This window comes from Oncorhynchus clarkii, chromosome 23 (assembly GCF_045791955.1).
Source record: "Oncorhynchus clarkii lewisi isolate Uvic-CL-2024 chromosome 23, UVic_Ocla_1.0, whole genome shotgun sequence".
NCBI lineage: Eukaryota > Metazoa > Chordata > Actinopteri > Salmoniformes > Salmonidae > Oncorhynchus > Oncorhynchus clarkii.
This window is the reverse complement of record NC_092169.1, coordinates 25,030,318-25,055,243: the sequence shown is the minus strand read 5'-3', so window position 1 is coordinate 25,055,243 and position 24,926 is coordinate 25,030,318. Positions and strand designations below refer to the sequence as shown.

General features: G+C 41.0%; 1 protein-coding gene across 2 annotated transcripts in view; it reads right to left on the bottom strand.

The window, feature by feature from the left end:
- LOC139381830 (uncharacterized) overlaps positions 1–24,926 on the bottom strand; it is a 49,281-nt gene that overhangs the window by 13,100 nt on the left and 11,255 nt on the right. Inside the window, exons 2-11 of one of the 2 annotated variants that reach the window (XM_071125636.1) lie at positions 18,278–18,351; positions 15,759–15,836; positions 13,726–13,782; positions 13,378–13,569; positions 12,945–13,070; positions 6,382–6,427; positions 6,184–6,274; positions 4,202–4,343; positions 3,919–4,023; positions 2,208–2,298 (exon numbers count right to left, since the gene is read on the bottom strand). In XM_071125636.1, coding sequence (XP_070981737.1) covers positions 2,208–2,298; positions 3,919–4,023; positions 4,202–4,343; positions 6,184–6,274; positions 6,382–6,427; positions 12,945–13,070; positions 13,378–13,569; positions 13,726–13,782; positions 15,759–15,836; positions 18,278–18,351 — 1,002 coding nt within the window. Of the gene's footprint in view, positions 1–2,132; positions 2,299–3,918; positions 4,024–4,201; positions 4,344–6,183; positions 6,275–6,381; positions 6,428–12,944; positions 13,071–13,377; positions 13,570–13,725; positions 13,783–15,758; positions 15,837–18,277; positions 18,352–24,926 lie in introns of both variants that reach the window. The other variant, XM_071125635.1, reaches the window with a different exon arrangement.

Here is a 24,926-nt window from a genome sequence, read left to right as displayed (position 1 = left end):
AGAGGGAAGACAAATGAATTTACATTTAAAAAAAACATTTATGTGCAACCTTCACATTCCAGAGCAATAACTTAGAAAATGTGTTGCTTTCTTTCCCAGTCATTGAAATTAGACAAATTCCTGACATTGCTGCCCTCTAGGTTTAGACGAGAAATTGCATGTACTGGCACAGCCTAGATGGTGGGTGGGTGGTGTTTGTGCCTGGATAAGACAAAGCAGCTAGCAAGGTACTGCTCCATGTCAGGTGACATAGAACGTTCTACAGAGCTACACTGCCTATCTATATCCATAAGTGTCCAGATAGCCATGTACTTTGAAATGTTTGAATCCTTCTCAAATGTAAAGTAATTTGTGGATTCAAATAAAGTTTTTAAAATGTGTGTGTGTGAGAGCGTCGTAACTAGGGCTTTTGCAGTGACCGTATTACTGCCACACCGGCAGTCATAACCGCAGTAAAATTCCACGTGACCGTTGAGTCATGGTATCTCCTCTTATGCACTCTGGACATGCGTTGGTAATACCCTACTCGCTAACAACCATCAGGTCACTAATGGAAAGTTCTGCATGGAAAGCGCTGTATCTGTGGGGAGGCTGCCTTAATCGACGTCCATGTCGTCGGCACCCGGCGACCAGATCTTATAAGGGGTGTTAAAGGGTAGAACGGCAGATTTTTCCACTTTGCCAGCTCTGGGATTCAAACCAGCGACCTTTCGGTTACTGGCTCTTAACTGCTAGGCTACCTGCCGCCCCAGGCTACTGGCCTGGTACTCAGGGCTCTATTGTCCCTTTAACCGCTCTGACATCAATGTAAATGGAATCGAAAATGACAAACCCATCAAAACAGTATGTGCTTTTAAAACTCACCTCACTGTGATTGATCAATTTGAAGAAAGAAGTTCAACAACTGTTTGAAACTGAGTGTAAAATATGGTCATTGTGGATGTTGTTTCAAAACCTAACAAAATGAACAGTGCTTTCTAAGGTGATGATTAATTCAAAACACCCATACGCATATTAGAGCTTATGCACATACACCTATTAGCCGAAGCCAACCACCAAAACATTTTAAAAAAAATAACTATTGTGTTAAACAACACAGCCTACCGCATTTCACACACGATTTAAGATGTCTTTGGCACATAAATGGTCTTGCCTATACTTCAAAATTAAACAAATTCTAGTAATTGCCTTTGAGCGTGGACCGTATGATTATGCATACTGGATGGACCTGATGCTACGCTCCAAACTTTTTATCCATGAGTCTGGGCCTAGGCGATGCTTGTATTTTCAGAATTAATAGGCTGACATTCCTTTTAGCTACAGAATCTCACCACTGTTTCCATCTCCTTCTCCATTCCTTTCTCTTCTCTTCTCTTTTGTTGTGAAAACATGCTACTATCGATGGTCCAGAACAGATTTCCCTTGGTTTCCCAAATGAACTGGGTAGCTGCAGGAAAAAGGTTGGAGAGCCCATGGCATACAGGGTTTGGATCGCGCAGCGAGAGGATGCATGCTCCTCTAACGGTGTTTAAGGCGTGGAGTGAAATAACCGACATGATTGAAAAACAAACCAGCTATTCGAGTGCATATGGATGACATTGTTACACCCCTGCCCATTTGATAATGGGCCATTCTAAATTAAGAAACTAACTTTAAATATTAGTAAAGACAATAATAAATTGAGAATAGCAAAAATAAGATAATTTTATGAGAGACCATCGTGTGCAGGCTGAGACAAGGAACAGAACAAGCTTTTTTCTCTCTCAAACCATCAATAGCCTATAGTCGCATCATGCAGCCCATATATGTTTTGATTTCTAAGAGTAAAGTTTGTATCATTTACAACTATTGTTGGCAAATAAATCTAACATATAGGACCTGTTTCAAATTATAGGCTATTTTTTTGCAATTCCAATGCAAGTGCCTTTCTATTTTATTCAGCTAAGTTCAATTATATTATTTTAACTATAAAATCCTATATCATAATGCTTCTTTAGACGTACCTAAAATAAATATTTGTGATGTGTATATTAAATTGATTTAAATGTAGATGTTTGAAAGGCACGCATCAACGGCTTGTGTGCGGAGGCCTGGAAATGCTAATCGTGTTTATCCTAATTAACGACAATTACCGTGAGACCAGCAGTCTTTTGCATGACAATAACCAGCCGACAAAATGTCATGACCGCCACAGCCCCAGTCCTCACCCCTAGAAGCCTCAGGTGAAGCCAGTACAGCCTGTACACTGGTGAATCTCTCCAGCAGCAACACACTCTGCATCTCCTCAAAACCCAGCTCCTAGAAAGAGCGAGAAAAGGAGGGACAGCGAGAGAGAGAGAGGAGAGAGAGAGTTAGGAGGCAAGACTACAGATCCATCCCTTCAGTCTAGTGGCTTCCTCTCCTTGTCTGCTTTGAGAGTGATTGGAGAGTTAAATGTAAACTTATGAATGCAGCACAATGCTTTCCCCTGTCCTGTGTTCTCAGATCAGTGCAGATGTAGGAGACCACTTTAGACTATTGAGATGCACCCTAAAACTCATAAGTGCATGAACAGTAACACCCCTAGATGTTACACAAATTTGTTGCAGCCCTGAACTAACTCACCTGATCACCTATTCAATGGCTTGATTATTAGTTAGCAAGTTGAATCAAATGTGATGTAGTTAAAATACATGGAACGGCTGGGGGTCCCAGGGGAGAGTTGAAAACCTGACCTAAACTCCAGTCATCCTGTCCTTAGCTGCTTGTCATGAAGGAAAGGAAATTAGCCAATTTAGTAGATCTAGAACATAACCATACGCTGCCATTTCACATACGTGTTGTGTGACCATGGACAGCACATCAGCACGTGTGTACGCAGGCTTGAATTGTGTGTGTATTAATATTTGATGTAGCACTCTGAAGTTGAAAAGGCTGTGTGTGTGCGCGCGCGCGCGCGCGAGCGAGCGGCTGAATCCAAAATCATTCCCTGCTCCTCCACTTAAGCGTTCAAGTGCACCTCCGCCATATGCACAAGTGTCCAAAGCTGAGGGAGTGAAAATTATCAAGGGTGACGGAGCTAATTAGACCCTCCTCCGGTAGCCACTTTGGCCAGGCCAGCAAGGCTGCAGGCTCCAGAGCGAAGTGCTATCCTGACACATAATTTGATACAAAAGAATGGAGGTGTGGAGAATGGAGGTGTGCCTAATTATATGTCCCATGCATTTGTTTGTCTGATTTCCAGAGTTGATACATAACAGATTAAATGCCTCTAAAATTAAATGTTTAACGACCCTGTGCAGTAAAAAATTTGATGTTCCAACACGATGAGGTTGGGATAATATGTAAAATTGTGAAAATTATGATGTCCTTGGAGTGTAAGAGCTGTTTGAAAAGACCGCCTGAGATTTCAGTGTGGTGGGATAGAGTTTTGCCCTGCCTGGTGCAATCGTCAGGAGGTGAATCAGTTAATAGACCGTTCCAAACCTCTCTGCTAATAACAGCTAGTTTTCAGTTTCCTCCTCCCCACTCAGACCACTCCCAGATAGTTTTAGCGAAATTCTTGCTTGAGAAATTGCTCTTTGCTGAGAAGGTTTTTTTTTTTTTTTTACCATTTTGATAGAAAACAATCACAGTACTTAATTGTTAATTGATAAATGTCCAATGCAAGCGTTTTTAACTGTTACTGAGGTTAACATCTTGTAAAACAACAGGGGTGATTTGTTCATTCGAATTTCATGCTTGTTTTATTATTTTAAAGTGGAACATGAATTGTATCATTCAAGCCACGAGTGAGTCCCGAAGTTGATGGGTTAACTGATCCCCTCACCACTCTCTGGAAGACACCCTCTGAGTTTCGTCAGCAACAGTCCAAGAGTGTTGGTAGGGGCAAGGTGGTGGCTTGGGATTCAACAAGAGTGTGAGTGAGCGTGTGTGTACCATAAGCTGTAAGACTTTGCAGTTGAAGAGATCTATGACGGCCTCCTCACAGTCTTCATCCAGCTTCAGCACCTGTTCCATGGCTTTCTCCGCCTCACTGTACCTCTACACACACCCACACATGCACACGTTCAGAGGTAAAGACACAAAAGGCCGGCATAAAAATGATAGAACTGTTGAAAAACCAGTAAATGCAGAATATGCGTCCTATAGAATAGATTACAATACATGACAATAGAATAGGACAGGTCAGAACATGAAAGTGATGTAGTCTGTGGCCCACCTTCATGCCAATGAGTGCGCTGCCCTTGCGGAAGTGTCCTTTAGGCCAGGCAGCTGCCAGCTGGATGGACCTCTCAGCATCAGACAGGGCCTGGGGGTACTGCTCCAAACAGCTATAACAGTACGACCGGTTCCCAAAGAACCTAGAGATATAGACAAACAGACATATGCATAGAGATAGAGGAAAAATTGTTGTTATTTATCAATGTCATATACACTTCTGCCAATGTATTGATGTCGGATATATAATAAGCGTATTGGCGTTAGAGGTCAGGTTGCAAAGGGAGAATATATTACTTGAAACTTTCAACGTTTACCAGTAAACTACCAGAATTTGGGTAACTTTACATTTTATCAGTTGACATCTAGTGGCCTTTTTGGGTAGTTCAGATTCTTTGGCCGTCTGATCTTATCACGTAAAACATACAAAATAATCAAATAAGATGAGTGAACACCATTGGTGTTTAATATGAGGGTTTCAGCATGAAATACCCTTAATATTTGTATTTCAAACGTATTGGTTTTACTATGTCGAATAGGTCTTTGTTGTTAATGTTTTGGCGCATAAAGACAAATTCAATAGTTTGAAGCATTGCAGAGTTAATTGAAAACGCCACTGTTTAGACACTTTTTCCATGAATTAGGCTATTAACGCTTGAACCATATGGTCTATCCACTAAACTCACACCACACACATGCACAGGGGCAAAAAAGTATTTAGTCAACCATCCAATTGTGCAAGTTCTCCCACTTAAAAAGACGAGAGGCCTGTAATTTTCCTCATGGGTACACTTCAACTATGACAGACAAAATGAGAAGAAAAAAAAATCAAGAATATCACAGTTGGATTTTTAATGAATTTATTTGCAAATTATTGTGGAAAATAATTATTTGGTCAATAACAAGTTTCTCAATACTTTGTTATATACCCTTTGTTGGCAATCACAGAGGTCAAACGTTTTCTGTAAGTCTTCACAAGGTTCACACACACGGTTGCTGGTATTTCGGCCCATTCCTCCATGCAGATCTCCTCTAGAGCAGTGATGTTTTGGGGCTGTTGCTGGGCAACACCTAATGATTGCTCCCACAGTTGATTTCTTCAAACCAAGCTGCTTACCTTTTGCAGATTCAGTCTTCCCAGCCTGGTGCAGGTCTACAATTTTGTTTCTGGTGTCCTTTGACAGCTCTTTGGTCTTGGCCATAGTGGAGTTTGGAGTGTGACTGTTTAAGGTTGCGGACAGGTGTCTTTTATACTGATAACAAGTTCAAACAGGTGCCATTAATACAGGTAACGAGTGGAGGACAGAGGAGCCTCTTAAAGAAGTTACAGGTCTGTGAGAGCCAGAAATCTTGCTTGTTTGTAGGTGACCAAATACTTATTTTCCACCATAATTTGCAAATAAATTCATTAAAAATCCTACAATGTGATTTTCTGGATTTTCCCCCCTCCTTTTGTCTGTCATAGTTGAAGTGTACCTATGATGAAAATTACAGGCCTCTTAAAAAGATGAGTGGGAGAACTTGCACAATTGGTGGCTGACAATACTTTTTTGCCCAACTGTATCTTTTTTTAAATGCACTATGCATTGTGGGTTGAATGCTGTAACAGAATAAAACAATTAATAAAAGTCCCATGATGGTAGTGGCTGCCCATGACTGCTTATCACTTATTAACCATGATTATTTCACATTACTTTCATAAAATATTTCAGTTGTGTATATCAAAATGTTTTTATTTGACTACTATTATTTCATTTAAAGTCATCAACTCAACTCTATTGAGCTGCTGTCTATGCGGTCTTCCAAAATTACTATTTTAGTTGTTCTTAAAATAAGGCATACTTTTATGACTGCTGAATACCAATAGCTCGAAGCAAGTACTCTCCAATCACCCCAAAAAAAAAAAATGACCGGCATTTCAGTTAATCGCTCAGCACTAATAGTGAGTGATATAATGTACAACAGGTAATGGTGTGATATTACCTGTAATCCTTTGGGTTGTATCTGATGGCTTCTGTAAACATACTGACTGCCTGAGAATACTGGCCCTCCTGGACCAGCTTGATCCCTTTTTCTACAGGACACACACAGTCAGAGACTCAAGTATACAAACAAAATCTGAGCATGTTTGCACAGCAAGTTGTGTGTGTGAGTGTAACCTAGATGGACATAGACACTCACCTGTCAACAAGGCACTTCTCTTAGTCACAGCATCCGTTTCATTCACCTAGACCAAAACCAGAGAAATAATTTATAAATCGATCAAATTGTTGATCACTTCCGACTCAGCGACACGAGTGACCGTGCTCTAGCCTGCACACTTAGGCAGCCGTGTGTGTGTGTGTGCGTGAGAGAGACTATACGAGGTAAAACTCAAACATTCCAAAGAAGTGTTTATCATGCCTTCCATGTTCAGAATTCACCTCTCCTTAGGGAGAACATTGAACCTGCACAGCCAACAACTAGCCATCAACACTAGTGGAGACCGAGAATAAATGTAACACTTTGTCTTTTGCCTACTTAAGAAAATATTTTTGTATAAGAATATTAATAATCTTACATTACATGCTGTAACAACGTTTCTAGGACATACCAGTCTTTTAAAGTAAACCGAGTGGCTGAAGTGAAAATTGTACAAGTCACCCACAGTCAGGGTGAAATCTAACAGGCTGCAGGGCAGTGTTAATTTCGTCAACAATAACATAAAAATTAAGATTAGAAATGACTAAAACGTAATGAGAAGAGAATTCCACGTGAGACTAATGGACATTCAATTTGGCATGAGGCTCTTTTCCATCATTAGCATGCATGGCTTTGCAGACTAACGCAGTCCTCTCTATGCAGACCCATCTCTCACTCACACACACACAGCTCCAAGGCCGTCACTTCAATCACTCTTCTCTCTTTTGAACTGATGTGCCACAATGACACTTAAAATTGTAACTTACCACAATTAGAAATAATAATGGTGTTTGATAATCTTTGCTTTCTAATAGGCCATTTTTGCTCTGATCACATCATAAGCTCTATTTTGCTGTGTGCTTTTATTCATATTTGTTGCCACTCACGCAGTCCAAATGAGAGTTGTGGTTGCTTTATTATTGGAAGAGCTAATGCTATTTGCTGAATATTAGGCGTACATTAATACTTCTGGCATTGTTGGAAAGCTCAGATTATCCTCTTCTCATGCCAATTTTTATGGGAATAAATTCAGAGCTGTAAATGTTTTAACCTGTAGCCAAGGCTTATAGCCATATAGTTAATTATGGCTGGCATTGGTTACAATCTGCAACAATAGCAATATTTCTGGGGGGATAGTAGGCCGAGTTGGACAAGGTTATCTGAATGTACACGATGGAAGCTAGAGGTAAATATTAATAATTTAATGGGGGAGGGGGGGGGGGGGGGGGGGTGCACACCAGCTATTGTGACTAAAACTAGACAACAATTTTGCAGAGTTGAAGTCAACTGATAATGACTAAAAAGTGACTAAGAGAAAAAAGGTATTTGAGGATTACAACGAAGACTACAATTATCTAAAATAGCTGCGGCAGGGTTAAATGTAAAAGCATAAAAACGTTTCATTTTTATTTCTTTATAATGTCCCTTTTTTTACACTCCAAAAACGAACATTCATATAAACAACAACTTACAAACATCTCATCTGCCCAGACCCTCATGCTCACAACCCAATCCCTAGTGCCTGCATTATTGTTGTAAAAATGGTAACAATTTGTTTTAGTCACCCATGCCATTTCAAATCAAAAATGTATTAGTCACATGCGCTGAATACAACAGGTTTCACCTTAGTGAAATCCTAACTAACACTGCAATTCAAAAAAATATGGATAAGAATAAGAGATAAAAGTAACAAGTAATAAAGAGGAGCGGTAAAAAAATAACAATATATACAGCGGGGGTGCCGGTACAGAGTGAATGTAAGGGGGCACCGGGAGGTTGAGGTAGTATGTACATGCAGGCAGATTTAATTAAAGTGACTATGCATAGATGACAAGAGTGGCAGTGGTGTGGGGAGGGGCAATGCAAATAGTCTGGGTAGCCATTTGATTAGATGTTCAGGGGTCTTATGGCTTGGGGGTAGAAGCTGTTTAGAAGCCTCCTGGACCTAGACTTGGCGCTCAGGTACTGCTTACCATGCGGTAGCAGAGAGAACAGTCTATGACTAGGGAGTCTGACAATTTTTAGGGCCTTCCTCTGACACCGCCTGGTATAGAGGTCCTAGATGGCAGGAAGCTTTGCCCCAGAGATGTACAGGGCTGTACGCACTACCCTCTGTAATGCCTTATGGTCAGAGGCCGAGCAGATGCCATACCAGGCAGTGATGCATCCAGTCAAGATGCTCTCGATGGTGCAGCTGTAGAACCTTTTGAGGATCTGAGAACCCGCCCCAAATCTTTTCAGTCTCCTGAGGGGGAATAGGTTTTGTTGTGCCCTCTTCACAGCTGTCTTGATGTGCTCGGACCATGATAGTTTGTTGGTGATGTGGACACCAAGGAACTTAAAGCTCTAAACCTGCTCCACTGCAGCCCCGTCGATGAGAATGGGGGAGTGCTCGGTCCTCTTTTTCCTGTAGTCCACAATCATCTCCTTAGTCTTGATCACGTTGAGGGAGATGTTGTCCTGGCACCACACGGCCAGGTCTCTGACCTCTTGTTGTCGGTGATCAGGCCTACCACTGTTGTGTCATCGGCAAACGTAATAATGGTGTTGGGCACTATGGTGTTGAATGCCGAGCTGTAGTCAATGAATAGCATTCCCACATAGGTGTTCATTTTGTCCAGGTGGGAAAGGGAAGTGTGGAGTGCAATAGAGATTGCATCATCTGTGGATCTGTTACGCAAATTGGAGTGGGTCTAGGGTTTCTGGGATAATGGTGATGTGAGCCATGACCAGCCTTTCAAAGCACTTCATGGCTACAGACGTGAGTGCTACTGATCTTTAGTCATTTAGGCAGGTTACCTTAGTGTTCTTGTGCACAGGCACTATGGTGGTCTGCTTAAAACATGCTGGCATTACAGACTCGGACAGGGAGAGGTTGAAAATATCAGTGAAGACACTTGCCAGTTGGTCAGTGCATGCTCGCAGTACACGTCCTGGTAATCTGTGTACTACGAGAATGTTGTTTTGTTTAAAACCTCTTATGGCTGCGATCCCCGTACAGGGATCAACATCAGGGGAAATTTCAGAGTGACAACTAAAAATACAACGTCGTAACATTAAACATTCTTGAAAATGCAAGTGTCTTACACCCTTCAAAAGATTAGAAACTTGGTAATCAAACTATGTTTTCCGATTTAAAATAGCTATTACAGAGAACAAATACAATGCTTTTGTTTGAGAAGAGCGATCAGCAAAAAAACGTTTTCTGCCATGACAGTATTGACACATTCACATCTGAAGGTAAAATTATGACTTATATTCTGATATCTTGCTCGTGTCTCTTCCTGAGGGTCCCAGTGATCAAATTAATTTCCGTTTTCTTTGATAAAATCTATTTTTATAGCCTAAAACGTAACATTTTGTAAACCGTTTGTGTCGTGAATTCCAACCTTATCAACTTTTTACGGAGCATTCGACGTAATTACACACACTAAACAATCATTTATCTAGTCAGTTGGTTTCAGTGCAAACCTCTGGATGTTTGCAACACAGCCAAACTTGATTGTTTTTTTTGCGGGGAGTTTTGACCGAAGTGAACTGATTTGAAGACAACGAGCAATGACTTCATTGCGCACCAATAATATCAGCGAAGCTTCGTTGATTGACTGTATTTCTGCCCAATGATCTTCTTGAAATCTAGCTGGGTAGACCGCCCATGAGCTGAGGTAAACACCAGTATGTGATGGTTATGGGTTGGACCACAATCCCTTGTTTGTAAACGCATGCGTAACGAACTTCATTCCTTGCCTTGACCATCAGAGTTGTTGCAGTCACGCTTGTTACGCACAGCAGTGTTTTGGAAAGTAGTATTTTGGAAAGTGTTTTTTCAACGATTTCATTGAATACACCATGGCGAATAAATCAGGAAAAGCGAAGTCTAAGTATACAGATTTGCACCAGATTATAGAAGGGATTGATCGGGAAAGTGAGACAGATTTTTTGTTTGAGGAATCTTTGAGTGTTATGATTCAAACATTGAGGAGCTGTTTCTGCAAGGACAGGATGTACTTCTGGACGGGTAGGTGCTAATGCCGTTTTATGAAATATAAATATATATATTTTTTTGTGCAAAAATATATATATTTATTGCAATTTTCAATGAAATGTGTGATGAAATGTGTAAAGTACACATTGGCTAAAGTGTGTGTGTGTGTGTGTGTGTGTGTGTGTGTGTGTATTGTTTGTTTGTGTGTATATACATATATATATATATATATATTCCATGTCAGATATATATATTTTCCATTTTCAAATGGAATGGAGTAGAACAGCAATCACACACCTGGCCACTGCGCCTGCTACTCCTCTCCATTTCCATATGAAATAGCCATTGGGTGCTGTTGGGGGGAGGGCAGGCCCACAACAATGGCCGGAGTTGAATGGAACAGCACTTCACCTTTGTGACTGTTCCCTCTGCTCTATACAATACATATGTTTATTTTATGTGATGATAAAAGGCTCATACAATACAAATAATGTTTTTTGTTTTCTTTCACAGTGATAGCGACTCCGACTGGGAGCCCCCGGTGCCAAGCTGCCCGCTCTACCTCTGCCCCCTCTACTCCTGCCTCCAGTGGTGTTCACATGCCACAGTCCATTAATGCAGGCATGACTGTGCCTCAGGGCCAAAAGGGCACAGCATGGAGGCGTCGTTGTGTTCTGTGTCGCATGAAGTCCCCCATCACCTGCACCACTTGTTCAGTTTGCCTCTGCTTTACATCAGAAAGAGACTGCTATGGGACATGGCACAGGCAGCAAAATATTGTGTAGAGGACTTCCAAACGGTCTACCCCTGTTTTTTTTAATGTTATTTTTCAAAAAAAAATGTAAACATTTTTATTTAAAACAATTGTGTTAGAATTGCTTTTTGATATGTTGGATATAGTTATTTGCATTGTTGTATATAGTTATAGGTCATTTCACCTATTCGGCCACTTAAGTACATTTGGGCAACTTGTGTGGGACACCTGGGTGACTTCATGCAAAATGTCATGTAGCTCACCCATTTCTGAAGTTATCAGTCTGAAACTTTGCACACCTACAGTTGCCCTCTTGTGTTATCCATCAAAATTATCTCCAGCATCCTATTCTAGTACATGTGAAAGATGATGCTACAACAATAAAAAACAGAAAACGTATGCTCTTTCTTTCTCTTTTCTTCCACCAGATCTGTGTTATATTCTCCTACATTCAATTAACATTTCCACAAACTTCAGAATGTTTCCAGTAAAATCATACCAAGAATATGCATATCCTTGCCTCTGGGGCTGAGCTACAGACAGTTAGATTAGTCTTCAGGCGGAAATTGAGAACAAGGGATGCAGCCATAACAGGTGAAAGATCTGCCTCACATAGGTTGCGGAGAGCGTGATCAGTCATCTAGCGTGATCAGTCATCATATTTGCCTCGAAGCGAACATAGAAGTAGTTTAGCTTGTCTGGTAGGCTCGTGTCACTGGGCAGCTCTTGGCTGTGCTTCTCTTTGTAGTCTGGAATGGTTTGCAAGCCCTGCCACATCCGACGAGCGTCGGAGCCGGTGTAGTACGATTCATTCTTAGTACTGTATTGACACTTCCTGTTTGATGGTTCAACAGGAAGGCATAGCAGGATTTCTTATACGCTTCCGGGTTAGAGTCCCGCTCCTTTAAAGTGGCAGCTATAGCCTTTAGCTCAGTGCGGATGTTTGCCTGTAATCCATGGCTTCTGGATGGGGGATGTACGTACGGTCACTGTGGGGACGATCGATGCACTAATTGATGAAGCCAACGACAAAAATACATAGTCCGCTGCCCCTCGTCTTACCAGACGCAGCTGTTCTAAACTGCCGGTACAGTGTATAACGAGCCAGCTGTATGTTCAGCCACAACTCCATGCGACTCCATGAAGCATAAGATAGAGTTTTATATGTCCCGTTAGTAGTTTAATCTTCCCGCGTAGGTCATAGATTTTATTCTCCAGACTGCACATTTGCTAGCAGAATGGAAGGAAATAGGGGTTTATTCGATCTCCTACGAATTCGCTGAAGGCAGCCCGCCCTCTGGCCCCCTTTTCTCCGCCTCCTCTCCACGCAAATCACAGGGATCTGGGCCTGTTCCCGAGAAAGCAGTATATCATTCGCGTTGGGCTCGTTAAAGAAAAAAAAAAGGATTCTGCCTGTCTATGGTGAGTAATCGCAGTCCTGATGTCTAGAAGTTATTTTCGGTCATAAGAGACGGTAGCGGCAACATTACGTACAAAATAAGTAAGCTAAGTTACAACTAAGTTACAAACAATGCAAATAAACACGTAAAACGTCAGCCTTCTTCTCCGGCGCCATTGCACTATCAACACATCTACCACAGAAAGTAACTAGCCAGTCATCTTTAGCCAACAACACTCCTACCATAGCAACTTAAAGCTACCAAAGTAGCTAGCGATCCTTGGCCCCAACACCTCAGACTGACAGCTATTGACAAACCATCCACCACAGCAAATCTCTAGTTAGCTAGCTATAGTGGCTATCACCACTCTTACGATAGCAACGCGTCAGCAATGTAGACATCTCAGAACTCAGGGTCCACTTACCTCTCTGGTTCTGCCCTCATTCTCCTTATTCTCTTTGGACTTGGCGCCAGGTTTGGTCATGCCTTTTGGCCGGATGTGGCTGGCAGCGTTTGCAAAGAACGCACTGCTCACATCCCACTCCAGTTCCTACAGCAGAGAGGGAGAAGGAGAGAGAATGGTTTACTAAGGTGCCCTATCAGCTTGTATATGAAGACTCCTCAAATACACACAGCTCCCCTAAAAACTAGCCTGGGGAAGATGGATCATAATAATGGATGGAATGGAGTAATTGGAATGGTATCAAACACATGGAATCCATGTGTTCGATACCATTCCATTCAAGCCATTACTATGATCCCATCCTCCCCAATTAAGGTGCCACAACACAAATAGATCTAGGACCAGGCACCTACGCCATTGCTTTGCCCAAATGAACGAGTCAATCTGTCCCTACCTCTTCAGATGTTCGTGCAGCGGTATTCTGGGGTCCTTTAGTTCCCGAGGGGGCTGGCGATGAGGAAGAGGGTTCCTTAGAGCGAGGGATGGCTGTTTTATCTTCTTTCTCTACCTCCTCTTCTACCTCCACCTCAGACTCACTCTCATCTTTATCCTCTTCCTCCTCAGATCTACCATCATCCTCCACATCCTGGAAAACAGAGAGAGCATATCATAAATTAGCTGAAATGCAAACTGTCCATTCCTTTTTATACAGACATTTTTTCTGATCATTGTAAATGAGGCTGTTAAGCATCACATAATTTAGATTAATTCAGAATACATGTAATATTGGTTTGTCGTTAACCTGGTCAGTGCCCTCAGGCTTCTTCACCTGCTCCAGCTTCTTGCGTTCCCGTCGACGCTGAGAGGAACATAGTAACAGCATCAGGATACACAGATTGGGTGCTAAATATGTGGTTCACTATGGACAGAGCAGGTCCCTCACAGTTTTTAACCAAACACTATGGCTCAGGAAGATTTGGTGTGTGTATGTGTATGTGTATATATATGTATGTGTATGTATGTGTATGTATACACATACATACATACATACATACATACATACATACATACATACATACATACATACATACATACATACATACATACATACATACATACATACATACATACATACATATATATAGTGCCTTGCGAAAGTATTCGGCCCCCTTGAACTTTGCGACCTTTTGCCACATTTCAGGCTTCAAACAAAGATATAAAACTGTATTTTTTTGTGAAGAATCAACAACAAGTGGGACGCAATCATGAAGTGGAACGACATCTATTGGATATTTCAAACTTTTTTAACAAATCAAAAACTGAAAAATTGGGCATGCAAAATTATTCAGCCCCTTTACTTTCAGTGCAGCAAACTCTCTCCAGAAGTTCAGTGAGGATCTCTGAATGATCCAATGTTGACCTAAATGACTAATGATGATAAATACAATCCACCTGTGTGTAATCAAGTCTCTGTATAAATGCACCTGCACTGTGATAGTCTCAGAGGTCCGTTAAAAGCGCAGAGAGCATCATGAAGAACAAGGAACACACCAGGCAGGTCCGAGATACTGTTGTGAAGAAGTTTAAAGCCGGATTTGGATACAAAAAGATTTCCCAAGCTTTAAACATCCCAAGGAGCACTGTGCAAGCGATAATATTGAAATGGAAGGAGAATCAGACCACTGCAAATCTACCAAGACCTGGCCGTCCCTCTAAACTTTTCAGCTCATACAAGGAGAATACTGATCAGAGATGCAGCAAAGAGGCCCATGATCACTCTGGATGAACTGCAGAGATCTACAGCTGAGGTGGGAGACTCTGTCCATAGGACAACAATCAGTCGTATATTGCACAAATCTGGCCTTTATGGAAGAGTGGCAAGAAGAAAGCCATTTCTTAAAGATATCCATAAAAAGTGTTGTTTAAAGTTTGCCACAAGCCACCTGGGAGACACACCAAACATGTGGAAGAAGGTGCTCTGGTCAGATGAAACCAAAATTGAACTTTTTGGCAAAAATGCAAAACGTTATGTTTGGCGTAAAAGCAACACAGCTCATCACCCTGAACACACCATCCCCACTGTCAAACATGGTGGTGGCAGCATCATGGTTTGGGCCTGCTTTTCTTCAGCAGGGACAGGGAAGATGGATGGAGCCAAATACAGGACCATTCTGGAAGAAAACCTGATGGAGTCTGCAAAAGACCTGAGACTGGGACGGAGATTTGTCTTCCAACAAGACAATGATCCAAAACATAAAGCAAAATCTACAATGGAATGGTTCAAAAATGAACATATCCAGGTGTTAGAATGGCCAAGTCAAAGTCCAGACCTGAATCCAATCGAGAATCTGTGGAAAGAACTGAAAACTGCTGTTCACAAATGCTCTCCATCCAACCTCACTGAACTCGAGCTATTTTGCAAGGAGGAATGGGAAAAAATTTCAGTCTCTCGATGTGCAAAACTGATAGACATACCCCAAGCGACTTACAGCTGTAATCGCAGCAAAAGGTGGCGCTACAAAGTATTAACTTAAAGGGGCTGAATAATTTTGCACGCCCAATTTTTCAGTTTTTGATTTGTTAAAAAAGTTTGAAATATCCAATAAATGTTAATAAATGTTGTCCCACTTGTTGTTGATTCTTCACAAAAAAATACAGTTTTATATCTTTATGTTTGAAGCCTGAAATGTGGCAAAAGGTCGCAAAGTTCAAGGGGGCCGAATACTTTCGCAAGGCACTGTATAGATGGATAGATGGATAGATGGATAGATAGATAGGAGTAAGTGTGTGCGTATGTACAGTATGTATGAATTAATGTGCATGTGTGTTGCTCACCTTCCTCTTGGCTCTGCGTCGCGCCGCTCTGCGTTTTGCCTTCTCCTCCTCGCTCAGACAGTCCTCTCCACTGATGTCCTGTTCTTAACACACACATTCATTATTAAGTGCATCGATAATGTTGTACCCACAGTGATAGTCAGTACATTTCCCAACCAGAAGCAATGGATTAAAGGCATCCTAATGGTTATAAGAAATCCTGCTACGCCTTCCGACGAACCAACAAACAGGCCAAGCATCAATACAGGAAAAAAATAGAATCCTAATATGCCAGCTCTGACACTCATCGGATGTGGCAGGGCTTGCAATCTTTTACAGATTACAGAGGGGAAACCAACCGCAAGCTACCAGACGAACTAAATACCTCCCGTTTGCTTCCAAGCTAGAAGCACTGAACCATGCAGTAGAGCACCAGCTATTCCGGATGACTGAACACGTACTCCGTAGCTGATGGGAGTAAGACATTTAAACAGGTTAACATTTACAAGGAAGCAAGGCCAGACGAATTACCAGGATGTATACTCTGAGCATGAGTTGACCAGCTGGGAAGGGTCTTCACTGACATTCAATATCTACTTGACTAAGTCTAATTCCTGCATGTTTCAAGCAGAACACCATAGTCAATGTGCCCAAGAACGCCAAAGTAACCCGTCTAAATTAATTTCAACCCGTAGCACTCACATCTGTAGCCATGAAATTACTCACATCAAAACCATCATACCAAACACCTTGAACCCACTCCAACTCGCATACCGCCCCAACAGATCCAAAAATTACAATCTCTATTGCACTTTTCCATCTGAAAAAAAAAGGACCTATTCCCCCTCAGGAGACCGAAAAGATTTGGCGTGGGTCCTCAGATCCTCAAAAGGTTCTACAGCTGCACCATCGAGAGCATCCTGACTGGTTGCATCACTGCTTGGTATGGCAACTGCTCAGCCTCCAACCGCAAGGCACTACAGAGGGTAGTGCGTACGGCCCAGTACACCACTGAGGCAAAGCTTCCTGCCATCCAGGACCTCTATACCAGGCGGTGTCAGAGGAAGGAACAAAAAATTGTCAGACTCCAGCCACCCTAGTCATAGACTGTTTTCTCTACAAGTCTACAGCCCGAGCATCCTGTCGGGCTGTATCACCGTCTGGTATGGCAACTGCACCACCATCAACCCCAAGGCTTTCCAGAGGGTAGTGCAGTCTGCACAATGCATCACCGGGAGCAAACTACCTGCCCTCCAGGACACCTACAGCACCCAATGTCACAAGAAGGCCAAAAAGATCATCAAGTACAACAACCACCCGAGCCACTGCCTGTTCACCCCGCTATCATCCAGAAGGTAAGGACAGTACAGGTGCATCAAAGCTGGGACCGAGACACTGAAAAACAGCTTCTATCTCAAGGCCATCAGACTGTTAAACAGCCATCACTAACAGAGGCTGCTGTCAACATAGACTCAAATCTCTGGCTACTTTAATAAATGGACTTAAGGTATCACTAGTCACCTTAAATAACGCCACTTTAATAATGTTTACATATCCTACATTACTCATCTCATATGTATATACTGCTCTATACCATCTACTGCATCTTGCCTATACCGCACGGCCTCCGCTCATCCATATATTTATATGTACATATTCTTACTCAGCCCTTTACATTTGTGTGTATAAGGTGGTAGTTGTGAATTTGTTAGATATTACTGCATTGTCGGAACTAGAAGCACAAGCATTTCGCTACACTCACATTAACATCTGCTAACCATGTGTATGTGACCAATCAAATTTCATTTGAGGTTCAAAAGGCTTCTCACCCCTTTAAGACTGCTGAACAGCTAATCAAATGGCCAACCAGACTATTTGCATTGCCCCCCCCCCCCCTTTACGCTGCTGCTATCCTCTGTTAATTATCTATGCAGTCACTTTAACGCTACCGACATGTACATATTACCTCGACTAACCGGTGCCCCCACACATCGACTCTGTACCATGACCCCGGTATAGCCTCGCATTGTTATTTTACTGCTGCTCTTTCATTCTTTGTTACTTTCATTTCTTATTTTTTACTTAAAACCTATTTTTCTTAACTGTGTGTTGTTGGTAAGGGCTTGTAAGTTAGCATTTTACTGTAAGGAATACACCTGTTGTATTCAGTGCATGTGACGAATACAATTTGATTTGACTTACAGTTGACTGGGGCAACACTAGCGGGGAAGAAATTTGACGAACAGACTTGTTGGAAAGGTGGCCTCCTATGACGTTGCCACGTTGAAAGTCACGGAGCTCTTCAGAAAGCCCATTCTACTGCCCTTGTCTACGGAGATTGCATAGTGGTGTGCTCGATTTTATACACCTGTCAGCAACAGTTGTAGCTGAAATAGCCGAATCCACTAATTTGAAGTGTTGTCCACATACTTTTAGCCAAACTTCAAGACCACAATGCACCGAACACTGTCAAACATACAGCCCCTTGTCCTTCAGTGTAACATGTCCTTACCTTGGACAGTGTGACATCATTACCTTACCTGTGTGATGTCGGTGGGCTCAGAGGTCACTGCTCCACATTCCATCTCCTCCTGGTGCTGAGCACTGGAGGTTTCTGGGTAAAAAGCACAACATACATTAAGTAGTACATCAGGGTTCTATTTGTACATTACATGCTCAAAGATAACCCATTCTCTACACCAGACATCGATTAGGTTAGAAACCAGGCTAACTTCAACATCTGAACTGTGAAAGGTCAGTCAAATAAAGGTTTGAACGAGGTCACGGCTTCACTGAGGTCTGATTCATGTCAGTCAGTCCCACACAAAAGTCTTATGACTGAACACTTCCTTATGCAGAAGGAGAACCGTTTTTGTTTTTACTGTCGAAGCGTGCCTTAAGCAAACCAGAGTCAATCTTTTCTATTTTTACATTTCAAACAAGCTCTGAATTCTGATGAGAACAATAGACGACCAAAACGAGGGCATTCAAAAGAAGTGAAATGGCAGTCAAGAGGTGGACATATGACTGGTTTAGAAACATGTCCTTGATAAGATAACCTTACACAGAGATAAACTTTGCAGGGCTTGCAGTTAGCTTTTCAGTGATAGCCTGGCTGTGACACCATGCCCCATGTTGATCTCAGTGGACTAATGAGCCGTGTGTGAAAACGACTGATATGAACTTTTTTAGGGCCGATGACGATTTTTGGGGGTCAAGGAGGCCGATGGTCGATATTTTAGGCAGATATTCAATATTAAATTAGAAAATGTTGATGACAAAATTTGCCAGAGACAGACAAAACCTATATTTTTTGAAATCAAACAAATTTGACTTTGTTTTTAACCAACCTAATGGTAATAATTTTATTTGAACGATCAATCTCTTGATAAAATGGGTAAATTAAGATGGCATACTAACAACACAGGTGAATGGATATTCAGTAGGAGAGTGTGCACGCATTGCGTTATTGAGCTTATTTTGGCTAATCTGGTGCTACAGATGACAATCGGTTTGCCTTTCATTTGGGACATATTAGCATAATTTAGGGACTGCTGTTAGTTTGAAAATATAAAATCTATTCAATGCAAATGGTTCAATGTAACATCACAATGTGATCACGGATGCTTATGAAACAAGTAACAATGTTTTAAGCTGTCAGGACACCTCTAAAAAAAATTTTTTTTTTAAACTCAGCTGCCAGGACAATTTTTTTTTTTTTTTTTTTTTAACGACTCAATTGTCTAGTTCAGCTATTTGTCAAGAAATGGGCGCTTATGCTGGCTGCAAACAAGCAGGCAGATAACAATGTTTTAATTTTCAAAATGATAACCAGTTAATGCTAGCTATATTTGCAATTATCTCCCATCTGATAACTTAGCACCATGTTATCCTAGCCCGCTAGATAGCTGTCAGCTAGTTAATACCACAGATGACTTTGCTAACAGGGAACATAGCCATCTGCTTATTGCATGCCTCTCATTATTAGTGACTTAAACTTGAAACAAAAAATTTTTTGTAGAGTGACTATCGGCAAAGTTTTTCCGCTCCCAATAGCACAGCAGGCAAATGTTGTGAAATGTTTTATATAAAATTGCAATGAATAGAGCTGACAATCCCTTATTCTAAAGGTCAGCTGCCAGGACAATTTTTTATTTTTATTTTTTAACGACTCAATTGTCTAGTTCAGCTATTTGTATGACCTCTTATACACAATATTAGTCCCAAAACTGTGGTTTTCGGGGCTTGTAACTTTATCCTACTGCTATGATTTGATAGAGCGAGGCTGTAATACCGCTCCCTTTCACATATCTCTTCATCAATCATATCACTTGCTGGCTGCAGTTTACTGCTACTATGATAACTAGCTCAATGGCGATGACATCCTTCACTTATGCTGCCAAACATACCCTTGTAAAACTGACCATAAATGTGCACAATAGCCTCCAATATCTGCACATAGTTTGCGACCTGTAAGCGCCAAACCCACTGGCTCCAAGGCACAGGCACTGATCCACAGGCACTGAACTCTCCTTCCAGTTCTCTGCTGCCAATGACTGGAACGAACTACAAAAATCTCTGAAACTGGAAACACTTATCTCCCTCACTAGCTTTAAGCACCAACTGTCAGAGCAGCTCACAGATTACTGCACCTGTACATAACCCAACTATAATTTAGCCCAAACAACTACCTCTTTCCCTACTGTATTTATTTTGCTCCTTTGCGCCCCATTATTTTTATTTCTACATTGCACATTCTTCCACTGCAAATCTACCATTCCAGTGTTGTACTTGCTATATTGTATTTACTTTGCCACCATCGCCTTTACCTCCCTTATCTCACCTCATTTGCTCACATCGTATATAGACTTGTTTATACTGTATTATTGACTATGTTTGTTTTACTCCATGTGTAACTCTGTCGTTGTGCGTCGAACTGCTTTGCTTTATCTTGGCCAGGTCGCAATTGTAGATGACAACTTGTTCTCAACTTGCCTAGCTGGTTAAATAAAAGGTGAAAAATAAAAAATAAAACAATTTCATTCCTGTGCCGTTTGTAACTACCCGGCTAGGTTGACTGATAACCTGAACCAGGTTGCAGGCACTGGTTACAGTTTTAAGCTTTTTCTTGGGTGGGGAGCTTGATTAAAGCCAGTCAATATTTAAAATCACCCAGAGAATACACCTCTCTGTTGAGATCATACATTTTCAAGCAAGTCACACATTAAATCCTGATACTGACAGTTATCACTTGGTGGTCTATAGCAGCTTCCCACAATAATGGGATTTAGGTGATGCAGGTGAACCTGTAGTCATATTACTTCAACAGTATTTAACATGATATCCTCTCTAAGCTTTACAGGAGTGGTTCTGAATATAACAGCAACACCTCCATTGGCATTTCTGTAAATGTTATAAGCTTGTATTGTTACCACTGTATCAAAGGCAATATCTGAGTGAGTTTCAGACAGTCAGAATATGAATGCCATCTGTTACTAGCAAATTATTGATTTAATGAACCTTGTTACTTAATCTACATATGTTAACGTGGGCTATTTTGAGCACTTTTCTTCTGGGATGCTTACTTGTTTCCATTGATTTACTGGGAAGCTTAGCAGAAGTAGATATGTTGATATTTATTTGCTGAAGCATTATGACAATGCAGCGTCACTATGGTAGGGATTAAGTCAGCTGGGCTTGGGTCATCGATAAATCATTGTCTCAATTTTAACTTATGCTGTGAAAGGATGCAGGAACCCAAATGATTTGAGTGGATCACATCCTTATAAAATGTGTTGTTTCCAAAAGGCATCGAAATTGTCAATAAAAAGTTACGCCCATTGAGCTGCAATAATCAAGTAGCCAGTTGTGAAGAGAAAGAATCCTGCTAAAGCGTTCAATGCCACGATTCAGAGAAGGCACAAGGCCAGATAGGATGGATCTTTTAATTGACATCTTCCCCTTTTAACTAACTGGGCAACAGACAGTGAAGCTCTTAACACAGAACTGAAACGTTCACAGTAAGTTTAGCGGTGAAATGTTTTTTTTATTTAACACACAACCGCTTAAAAGTTTGGGGTCACTTAGAAACTCTTGTTTTTGAAAGAAAAGCAAATGTTTTTGTCCATTCAAATAACATCAAATTGATCAGAAACACAGTGTAGACATTGTTAATGTTGCAAATGACTACTGTAATTGGAAACGGCTAATTTTTCATAGAATATCAACATAGGCGTAGAGGCCCATTATCAGCAACCATCACTCCTGTGTTCCAATGGCACGTTGTGTTAGCTAATCCAAGTTGATCATTTTAAAAAGGCTAATTGATCATTAGAAATCGCTTTTGCAATTATGTTAACCTCTTGAAGCTAGGGGGCACTATTTTTATGTTTGGAAAAATAACGTTCCCAGAGCTTATAGTATGGCAACTTGGTATGAACTTTACTCTTATTCACTAAAGAAGTGATACATCCTAGATGTCGAGTTGTCATCAGCAGCAGCTGTATATGTGGGCTAGGAAAGGACAATCTCTTAAGACAGGGTACTACCACATATCCGTTCTAACACAATACATATTCTTCAAAAGGACAAGGGAGATCTCTGCTGGGCAACCCAGCCTTCCATCTACGACCAAACTATCGAAGCGCAGCTCAGAGTAAATATTTATTGCATTTTCCTTCTCCAAATGGGCGGTTAATTAGAATGCATAACAGTCTATTTACAATAGCATTGCTTCATGAGGTCCGATAGAGACCCAATCCTTTTGTTCCTCAGTCTTCCCACGCTTTCATTCAAACCCAACCCCCTTTCTTTGTGTAACCAGCCGTCATATCTGTTTCGTCCACTAGGGACGTTTTCTTGTATGACAATTAGTAATCAATGTATGATCCATCTTGTGTATGTCATTCTGTGTGATTATTTAGGTATTTAGTCAATAATAATTAAACCAAATGTTGTATTGCTGATTCAACTTGTTAGCCAGTGTTCGTGAAGATAAGACAGACTGAATAAGGTGACGATTAATAATTGACTGCTATTGATATAAAAGATTACCAGGTCTTTAAGAGTTTATTCAATACAAAAAAAGGTCTGAAGTGCATTTGGGGATGTCTGTGGATAGATTTAAGATGATGAGAACAGAGACATCCCCAAATGCACTTCAGACCTTTTTTTGTATTGAGCTAATTAAGTTGACTTGTTTTGTGTTGATGCATTTTCTGGGTAAGCTAAATCAAGATCATTTCTATTGTTTTAAGATACTCCTGACTTGTTTCAAGCCTGTTTTATGTTAAAGTCAGCAAAATGTTCTGCCAGTGCACTAAAATAATTTGTCTTGGTAAGACGTCAATGCATTCTAATGGTAAGTGGTATCTAGGTAAGATTTTTAAAAATTGCAGTGTGGGCACTTTTCTACATTTTGCATGAAGCAGACCAGGTACTTTTATGCGTGCTCAGGTGCACGCTCCGTCAACAATTTAACAGGACAGAGAAAAGTCTTTACTATGGATTAAATGACATGATATGCTATTTCATAAAATACATTCTCTAATATTACCTGATTTAACAAATTATGTAAATGTAATTAACTAGGAAGTCAGGGCAACACGGAATAATGTTTATGGAGCCGTTGTCTTCAACTCACCACCACTAATAAGCTGGACTTGCCATTAAGTTCTCTTCACCTCACACAGTAAGTCAATGAAGTCTGTTTTTCTTAACATCCATTCAAATAACAGTTCACTGATTCTTTCTATAGGCCTATTTGTCCATTCAGAAAGTTTCTTAAAGTAGCCTGTCTGGAATCCATTTCTTAAGAAGAATCACAGCAAGAACTGGCAAATCTGGTGCAGTCCATGAGGAAGCGATGCACTACAGTACCTCATGCACCTGGTGGCCACACCAGACACTGACTGATACTTTTGATTTTGCCAGATTAACAGTGAGAGGACGTTTCATTTTTTGCTGAGTTCATGCCAATGCCATCAAATGACCTCAGCAGTAGGGTTTGTGACCGTATGCGAATATTTTTGATAAAGTGGGAGAAAACCCATGAGATTTCGTTTGAATGGTTTCGTGCATCGAAATAGGTGGTGTATTGAATTTTTTTTAAATGCAGGAAAGCCAGCAGAAAATGACATTGTAGGCATGTCTTTATTTGGACTCCATTAACCCTTTCATGCGTGAGCTCCAAATATCTCGAACGGTCGCCCCAGTGCAAGTTTTTTTATGTACGTGATGTTAGAACATTCCAGAATGTGATTGTTATGCAACAGTACATTTAATCCACACTGCCCTCAAATCAAGGCACGCAGCCTGTTTTTATTTATAGGCTGTTTTCAACTTGTCCATTTCAAATTATTTTCCAGCAAGTTTTTTTCTTTCTTTCTAAGAACAGTTTGAATTGTGGTGTCCTGCCTCATTCATTTACTCACATAAAAAGTAGTAATTTATACTTTTACGGACAAATTAATTTTGACATTTCTGACCCGGACAAAATTCCCCAAACACTTCCCAATTGTTTGTGCAGTTCAAGTCTGCAGACATTTGCTCATCTCTTGGCCTGCACATTTCCCATCTGTTGCCTGCATAGCAGTCGTAGTTGTTTTTATTACCAATAACAACTTTGGAAATGTGTGCGTTTCTATCAAAGTAAGTGCCTTATTACGTTATAATAGTTTCTGCATGTCGTGTTATGTCATTACTGTAGCATAATATTTGTGTATATTCCTTATAACCGCGGACACGGGAGGTAACGTTACTCATTTCATAACCTTTATGGTGTTATATTAAATCGTGCTTATGTAGCTAGCTACATTCTTCTATTAGCTCTGTAAAACAATGCTAATTGTGTCAGAAGCATTGGCTTGTTGTAATTTGAAGCTACCCTGGGAAAACATCTTGTACCACTTGGTCAATTTCGGAGTACATTCCACAAAGCTGTTTATCATGTCCGCCTTATCCACCACCCCCATTTTGAGGTTAGTCAAGCATGCAGTCTGGTTTGATTTTCTTTCCCTCTTCTCTGTGGCCGACATGGTTGCTCTATGGACAGTGGAGAGGACATGGATGTCTTGTTTGTCATGCTACTGCACTGCCAGTTGTTGACATTTATTTTGTATAATGGGTCATTTAGGATGGCAGTAGCATTGTTGATGAAATGCAGTCATCACAGCAGAACTAGGAAGCGGT